The 8,797-nt window shown below is 38.4% G+C and overlaps 1 protein-coding gene across 14 annotated transcripts in view; it reads left to right on the forward strand.

Moving 5' to 3' along the window:
* The window catches only part of DROSHA (drosha ribonuclease III), a 131,200-nt gene extending 123,581 nt beyond the window's left edge, over nucleotides 1-7,619 (forward strand). For all 14 annotated transcript variants that reach the window (XM_063619899.1, XM_055245508.2, XM_063619896.1 and 11 more), the window contains 3 exons: nucleotides 1,778-1,870; nucleotides 3,012-3,058; nucleotides 7,213-7,619. In XM_063619899.1, the coding sequence (XP_063475969.1) occupies nucleotides 1,778-1,870; nucleotides 3,012-3,058; nucleotides 7,213-7,343 (271 nt within the window). In that variant the 3' untranslated portion in view covers nucleotides 7,344-7,619. The remainder of the gene's footprint in view (nucleotides 1-1,777; nucleotides 1,871-3,011; nucleotides 3,059-7,212) is intronic.
* The last annotated feature ends 1,178 nt before the right edge of the window (nucleotides 7,620-8,797 follow it).

An 8,797-nucleotide genomic window follows, 5' to 3' on the forward strand; every position in this document is an offset into this window, starting at 1 on the left:
TGGCTGTTAGTGTGACTTTGGGCCCCACAGGGAAACTCACTGGGGCTCTTAGTCTTAGCTGTAATAAGTGGGTCCCACTCCATTATCTCTATGTTCGCTCCCATTTCTAAAAATCTCTGTGAACTACTGCCTGGGAGGGAGACAAACTAACATTATGAGATCAAAAAGAAAATTTGGATTCAGTGGTTTTTATATACATTTTTATATTTGTCTTCTTGCTTGTAACTTCTGCTGGGCTGTGCCTCCAGATGAGATCATGTATGATTATTTGTAGCAATATTTGGGTACCTCTCTGCACTTTCCCTGAACCCCTATTGGCTTCAACTTGGAACTTTTCTTCTCAGAATGTGTATCAAAAGCCATCATGTACTTTGAATATCTTTATCCTTTGAGTGGTAGCCAAAAGTCATTAAAAAGGAATGTAGGTGAGTAATGGGTCACCACACCACTTAATACCCGTTTTGATGAAAACAGGAGGTTCAGCTCTGAAGTAGAGTAATTATCTTGAGACACACATAGGTTGATTAAGAAGATGCTTTCAAAGTGGAATTACAAAATGAAAGGATTATTGAAATAGGTGGGTTGCATCGCAAGGTATTGTCTGGGTACGTGATTTTAAGGACGTGTAAAGATTGTTTCAAAACTGTTTCACCCCATGTGGATGCATACACGGTTGCAAGCACACACGGTGTGTGTTCTGTATGGAGTAAAAGCTCCCCTTTGGACTTTCTCAAATTTCAAAATACACAAGGAAAAACATGAGACTGGCAGTTGGGAATTTTCAATCCTTTCGCATGTTTTTATTTAACAGTCACAACACTTTATAGGCTTTTTTGCTAAAGAAAAACTAAGGCCAGGAGAAGAGGTTGAGTCACCCCACAGCAAGCTACTATAAATTACGCCAAGAAGCTGTCACTGCTAAACAATATTTCCTTTATTTATTGGGGGAAAAAAGCCCCAAATGTTTAGAAATAGTACTTTATTATGTGCCTAATAAGCATAATGAATATCCAAACTGTATTCTATGAAAGGCTCATAGCATTTCCTCATCAGAGTGATAATTAAGGTTCAATAAATAAAATGAGGATGCTAAACTTTCCATAGCACAGGCATGATTACTGTAATAAGTACTACCTTCAAGAAGCCACTCGTGCACATTCATCCCATGGAGCGTATGAACACAAAGGAAATTGCTATGCTCCCTTCTCATAAATCCCCCAAATGAAAGTACAAGATGAGTTTGCTCATTTTATCAAGATCATGGGGTTGTTTTACATGTTTTTTTTTTAAGATTACTATGTTCATTCCATTATCTTTGTTGGCTACTTTTAATTTCCCTTTTCCATGAAGTTATCAGTTTTACTGCGTTTGAAATCTGCACCAGGTCATTAAAATCCCTAGTACCTGGAGCTTTGTTTTTTTGGCGATTGAGCTGGTAACTTTTCATGATAAAAGTTTGTGAATATGCACACTTAGAAATTCTTTAAAAATATTTTACCCTTCACTGTTAGCCTTTTGATGTTATTTATATTACTTTGGGAAGAAATATTAAAATGCAATGCAGAATTTTTAAAAATTTCTATTTCAAACGCTCTTGATATTTGTCGGATTATCAAATTAAAAACTTAACTCTTTTTACCTTTCTACCATTTTCACATTTCCTGTTATTTTACTTAACTCTCTCTAGGCAGTAAGTACATGGTTTTCCTCATAGTTACATAGTAACCATGACAAATAACACTTTACCATAATAAATGTTCTTTCCTTTCCCTTTCAGGACTCTGCAGACAGTGGGCCCATCCCATGCCCGAACCTACACTGTGGCTGTTTATTTCAAGGGAGAAAGAATAGGCTGTGGGAAAGGACCAAGGTATGAGAAGAGAATACCTGGAACTGCTTTGAATGAACATCCTGTGTGTCTAATTCCCTAGCTGGTATCTCCAAACTCAATCATCTGTCTTTTTTAACTCAGAGAATAAAATGTTCAAGAGTAGTAGCAAAGTGAATTCCAGGGATTAATGTCCCCACATTAATTGTCTCAAAGCCAAGCTCTGAATCAGCCCTGGACCGTGGGAATACCATTGTGTAAGGGGGCTTTAGCTATCTTGAGAAAACCACATTACCTGGTAAGAAGGTCTGCCTAGTTTTAGTTACCCAGCAGAGCGCACTTTGATGCAAGCTGTGCGTGTAAGATGTGTCATGTCGCACATGACACGACCATTAGACTTTTTTTTTTTTTTTTTTTTGGAGATAGAGTCTCACTTTGTCACCCAGTCTGGGGTACAGTGGCGTGATCTCCATTCACTGCAACCTCTACTTGTGCCTCGGCCACCCGAAAAGCTAGGATTACAGGCACGTGCCACCATGCCCGCTAATTTTTGTATTTTTAGTAGAGACAGGGTTTCACCATGTTGGCCAAGCTGGTCTCGAACTTCTGACCTTAAGTGGTACCCATCCCCCCTCAGCCTCCCAAAGTGCTGGGATTTTAGGTATGAGTTCACTGTGTCCAGCTCTGTTAGACATTTGATTTACTACTACTCACCTGAGCTGTATGGAAATGCTAGCATCTTTGAGTGAAAAGAATTATGTATATTATCACCTTTCTTTGAACTCTCCAGTCTGTATCTTAAACTGAGAAATGATTTGAAACCTGTCTATATATTTTTTTATTCCTTTCCTCTTTAAACTTTACAGTGAGGGTATTCAAACTTAAGTATGAAATACTTCAGACCTAACATAAATGGAAGGCATTTTATTGCAGTATTAAAGTGTGGAGTGAATAACTTAAGGAGGCTTTGTGCAAATCAATGACATTTCTGCATGCTCTTGTGTATATTCCTATCTGTGCAGTTCAGTGTGTGACAGTGTAAGTAATCAGAGGAGATTTTATGCACCGAATGTGAAAATCAGCCTGAAAAATTTGTAGCCATACCTTGCATTTTTGAAAAAAAAAAAAAAAAAAAAAAAAAAAGAATCTTGAAATTAAAGTATATCTTACTTTTATTTAATAGTATTCAGCAAGCGGAAATGGGAGCAGCAATGGATGCGCTTGAAAAATGTAAGCCTATTTTTTTTTCTATAATTATGTTCATAATGTAATGAGTGTTTTATGGAAAGGAAATGAGGAAGGAGAAAAATGGTAAGTACTGATAAAATGTGATCTTGTTTTCTTCAGAATTATTCTTTACACAAAGAATATAGTAGAATGTGAGACATGCTAAAATGGGCTTATATTTAAAAATAAAAGTGTTCTTGAGTGCTTTTTGATTTGCATTTTCCTTTTTTGCTTAGAGTCCTAATCTCAGCGCGGGTGATCTGTGTGAACAGCCTACTGTGTTTTCTTTCTTTTTTTTTTTTTTTTTTTGAGATGGAGTTTCGCTCTTATTGCCCAGGCTGGAGTGCAGTGGTGCTATCTCGGCTCACTGCAACCTCTGCTTCCCGGGTTCAGGTGTCAGGTGATTCTCCTGCCTCAGCCTCCCTAGCAGCTGGGATTACAGGAGCCTCCTACCACACCCGGCTAATTTTTTTGTATTTGTAGTAGAGATGGGGTTTCACTATATTGGTCAGGCTGGTCTTGAACTCCTAACTTCAGATGATCCACCCACCTCGGCCTCCCAAAGTGCTGGGATTACAGGCATGAGCCACTGTGCCCAGCCTGTGTTTTCTTTCATACATTTCTGTGTTCTCTAAAATCTTGTAACAGAAAAGTATACGTGTGAAGGTTTTTTCTTTTTTGTTTTGGCCGTTGTTTTATTACATGGGCTGTTATTACATACTTCTCTGCACCTTTCTTTTTTTGCTCAATAATGTATCATGAGCAGCCCTGCAGATTATAGAAAACAGCTCCAATTCATTCTTAGTGGCTGCATAATATTTCCTGCTATAGGTGTGCTATATTTTATTCAGCCTTTTTGTTATTGGTGGACATTTTTTTTAAATCATCACCAATAAATGTTATATATTGGTGCATTTTAGTTCTGTGGAATAGGTTCCCAGGAGTGGGATGCGTGGGTTGAAGAAACTTCAATTACATGATTGACCTTGTAGGAAACTGCATAGTCTTTTGTAAACTGAAGGCTTAAGTGCAAGGGATTTTTCTTCTGAGGTCTATTGTGCTGCACAGCAGAACCTGTGGGCACAACATGACAGTGCAATTCTATTATGCTTCAAGTACCCCGCTAAATGAGGCAGGAGACAGCAAAGTGTGGGAAGCTAAAAGTGAAGAGGCCCAGAATCCTCAGGCATAGGAGAGATTCCAGGAAAGGCAAGCAGGCCAAGAGCCAAGTGGAAATCAGCAAAGTTTCCTGTTCAGGGACAGGGAGTTTAGTGGGAGCAGACGCTGATACTGCCAGGGTCCAGCATCCATGGATTCTTCACTGAGAGTTTTAAGTTGGCTATTAGGAACATCATCCATTGTACATATAAATTTGCAATCAGAGTGAAATAAAAGTGAGATTCCATTTTTTGTTTGTTTTCAACTATAAAACAGTACTGGAGAGATCACCTACTCTGAGACAGGCCTGCATATCCATACTGGTAGGAGTGACTTGTTTGTTTAAACTACTGGAAAGCAATTTGGCAGTATGTAGCAGTTCCTTAAAGAAGTTCATACCCTTGGTAGGCCAAGGTGGAAGACAAAATTAAAAAAAACAAACAAACAAAAAAAAACAAAACCATTAGCCAGGCTTGGTGGCATGTACTTGTAGTGCTAGCTACTTGGAAGGCTGAGGCCAGAGGATCACTTGAGCCCAGGGGTTTGAGGCTGCAGTGAGCTGTGGTCACGCCACTGCACTCCAGCCTGGGCAACTGAGTGAGACCCTGTCTCTTCCCCACCCTGCCAAAAAAAGTTTATACCATGAGAATCATGACAACTTGATTTATAATAGCAGATAAAGAAAAACTATGTGTTTTAGAGTAGGAAAATGTTTAATAAATTGTGGTATATCCCAGGGGTTAGGAAGTATTTTCTGTAAAGGGCTGGATAGTAGGCATTTTAGACTTCCCAGACCATACAATCTCTGTCGCAATTCTCCAGCTCTGCCATTGTAGCCCACTGGCCTGGGTAGTGTGCAAACTAATGGATGTGTCTATTTAATGGGTGTATCTGTCTGTCAATGAAATTTTATTTATAAAAACAGATAGATAGCTGTATTTGGCCTGTGGATAGTAGTTTACCAACCCTTACTATATCCAAATGTATCCATTAAAGTAATGGTTTTAAAAACTAATGATATGGGAAAATGCTTGTACTAGAATAAGTGAAAAAAGTATACCCGTAAATACATACCTATATTCTACTTTCCCAGTGAGTAGAGAAATGATTTTAAATGTTCAAGTGTCTAGGTGTATGTGTGTGTGTGTGTATATATGTATTTATGTATGTATATACACATTCACATTGCATATATATGTAGTACAACTTCATAGGAAAAGGGCTATAAAAGTTTTATCAATAGTTAAATGTGAATTGTGTTTTTCAAATGCAAATTTGATTTTACAGTAGAGTTTATTCTGGAAATAGAGTTCATTTTGTAGAAACTTGCTTTACAGCTAACTTAGTGGGATTTGTTTATTTTTGAAAAATGTAGTTATATTTGAAACCTACATAAGGAATCAATTTGATCAGTTCAGGAATAGGATTTTAATACTGTTTTATTTCCAAAATACAGATGTCATGTTCTTGTTTTGTTTAAAATCAATCTCTGGGCTGGGCACAGTGGCTCATGCCTTTAATCCCAGCACTTTGGGAGGCCGAGGCAGGAGGCCAGGAGTTTGAGACCAGCCTGGCCAACATGGCGAAACCCCATCTCGACTAAAAATACAAAAATTAGCCGGTTGTGGTGGCACACGCCTGTAATTCCAGCTACTTGGGAGGTAGAAGCAGAGAATTGCTTGACCCTGGGAGGCAGAGGCTGCCGTGAGCTGAGAGACTGCATTCCAGCAAGACTTCATCTCTAAATAAATAAATAAATAATAAATAAATAAAATCAATCTCTGACCCCGAGACATACCAGGTCTTTGCTGATTCCCCACCTGTCTTTCAGATGCTTTTCCTAGCACCCTGTCCCTTCTTCAACCTGGTGTAAGGATGGTATACTATATAATTAAGAGGGAAAAAAGAATTTAGGTTCTATTATACAGTTGTCTCCCCTTATCCATGGGGGATACCTGACCCCAGTGGATGCCTAAAACTGCAGATAAAACTGAACATTATATAGATTGTATTTTTTCCTACAGATGCAAAATTTAATTGAAAGAGGAAATTTACAAATCAGGCACAGAAAGAGATTAACAATAATTAAGTAAAATTGAACAATAATATACTGTAATGAAAGTTGTGTGAATGTACTCTTGATTGTATGCTGTGCCTTCTCTCTCTCTCTCAGAATATCTTATTGTACATTATCCACCTATTTTTGGCCCATGGTTGATCACGGGTAAATGAAACCATGGAGAGCGACATCACTGATGAGGGGCCTGCTGTATATGTAGATCCACTTCATTACGCATTGTCATTAAAGCAAATAAATGAACTTGCCCCCAAGCATGCCATGCTTGCCCACATCTTGGATTCTTCATGTGTTTGAAACATGAGGTTATGTGTCGTCTGCTTTAACCCAATAAGTTTTCTGCTTGAGTTACTTTTGCAAATACAGCTTTGGGCCTGTCATCACAAACCTAAAAATTGATTATCAGACATAATGACTTAGAACGTGGCCCCTTTTTTGTCCACCTGATCTTTCTTTGCTCTTTTCTGAATCTTTAATTCTTGGTAAATAATGGTGTGATAATATCATTTGTTTGAAGTTTTTAGTTTGAGCTCTTCAAAAACTGTGACTCCATTTTACTGTATCCTTTCATCTCTCCCAGAAAGTCACCTGTTGCTAGGAGAGTGATGCTAAAGCACCTGCTTGGTAACATTCCCAAGCCACACGTCTGTCTTTTGACATTTCTGTATGTTTGGTGCCTGCTATACCCAAGTTCACATCAGATACTGAAATTTACAATCAGGGGCACTCATCCAGACTTCCAATATGTTTTTGAGTGATGAAAGAATAAGGGAAGAAAACAGTTTTCTATCTCGTGCCTTAAAAAATACAATTATACACATTTCATAGGCACGTATATTTGTATGTGCATATGTTTAGTTGCATCATTCTTTGCACTAGTGGCTATCCTTTATTAAATATAAAATATATTTCCTTGTGTCAGATAATTTTCCCCAGATGGCCCATCAGAAGCGGTTCATCGAACGGAAGTATAGACAAGAGTTAAAAGAAATGAGGTGGGAAAGAGAGCATCAAGAGAGAGAGCCAGATGAGACTGAAGATGTCAAGAAATAAAGGAGGGCATGCAAGTGTGGAGTATTTACTTGCTCAGTAACTGTGACTGTTGTCTATTGAGACCTAGCCTAGTTTTCCTACGGACAATGAATGAAGTGTACTCATTGAAATAAAATAGAGTCAAATCGCTATTGTTGTTTTAATGATCTGTTTTTAGCTGGATGGTCTTTATTACAAAGTATTAGATTTTTCTTCTATTTAATGGAAAACGACTTTGGTGAATGTGCATTACTTCCTTTTATTTTGCTCTTTAAATAATAAAATTCAAGAAGCATATTCTATGTGGAATAGATCCTGTTTTTCCATCTCTGTCCCAGATTGTGACCCTAGACTTTCAATTGACAAGTACAAAATTGACTTTACTAGACATTTTGACTATCCTCTAGTAACATCTATCCTTTTTCAAATCTCTGGATTTTTAAGTAGATTGTTCAGCTTTCATCTGGTGGCTGTTCATCAAGGTATCAGCTGCAAATATTGAACTTACCTCTCTCTAAGTAGTGAGTGTTTTGTAGAAGGAATCAGTTTAACAATTAATTGGCTAATGGGAGAAGGGGAAAGACTGATATTCAAGTCACATAGATTCTTTGAATCATTAGAATAGGAGAGAAATCATGATTCTAAGCCAGGCCACCCTTTAAACCAAGTGCTCTCACCCTGGGGTTAGTGGAACCTTTAAGAAGTTAATGAACAGACTTCAGGGAAGTCAAAACCTCCCAAAACTATATTCAGTTTTCTGTGTGTGTTTGAGATTTGAGAGGGCATGGAGAGCAGGAAGAGGAGGGTTCGTGGCTTTTATCAGCCTAAGTGGGCCCTGCAGTAAAAGGCTAACGTGACATTAAAAGACATGACATTTTTTAAAGTTATTCAAAACTAAACATCACTGGTTTCTTATTAATAAAGGCAAAACTTCTTTGTAAAACAAATCTGTTTCATTCATCATTTCAGCAAATATATAGTGAGTGCTTCCTATGTATCAGACACTGTTCTAGCCTTTGGGGCTATAGCAGTGAACAGAACAAACAAAACCCCGGGTCCTCGAGGAGCTTGGGTGCTAGTGCAAGTATACCCACAACAGACCAAGAGCCCAGTGGCAAGAAATAAAGCAGGAACCTGTGGGTGCAGTTTTCAATGAGGTGTTTGAGGAGTTCTCCCTAAAAGGGTATCATTTAAGATGGGAAAGAGGAGAGGAAGTGAACGCTTCAGGTATCTGGGAGTGTTTCTTATATAAATAACTATTAAATATTACCTATGTATTGTCAAAAATTTGAAAAATGGGCCAGGCACGGTGGCTCATACCTGTAATCCCAGCCCTTTGGGAGGCTGAGGCAGGCAGATCACTTTAGGTCAGGAGTTCGAGACCAGCCTGGCCAACATGGTGGAACCCCAGCTCTACTAAAAGTACAAAAATTAGCCAGGCATGGTGGCGGGCACCTGTAATCCCAGCTACTCTG

The sequence above is a fragment of the Symphalangus syndactylus genome, chromosome 16 (assembly GCF_028878055.3).
Source record: "Symphalangus syndactylus isolate Jambi chromosome 16, NHGRI_mSymSyn1-v2.1_pri, whole genome shotgun sequence".
Taxonomy (NCBI): Eukaryota; Metazoa; Chordata; class Mammalia; order Primates; family Hylobatidae; genus Symphalangus; species Symphalangus syndactylus.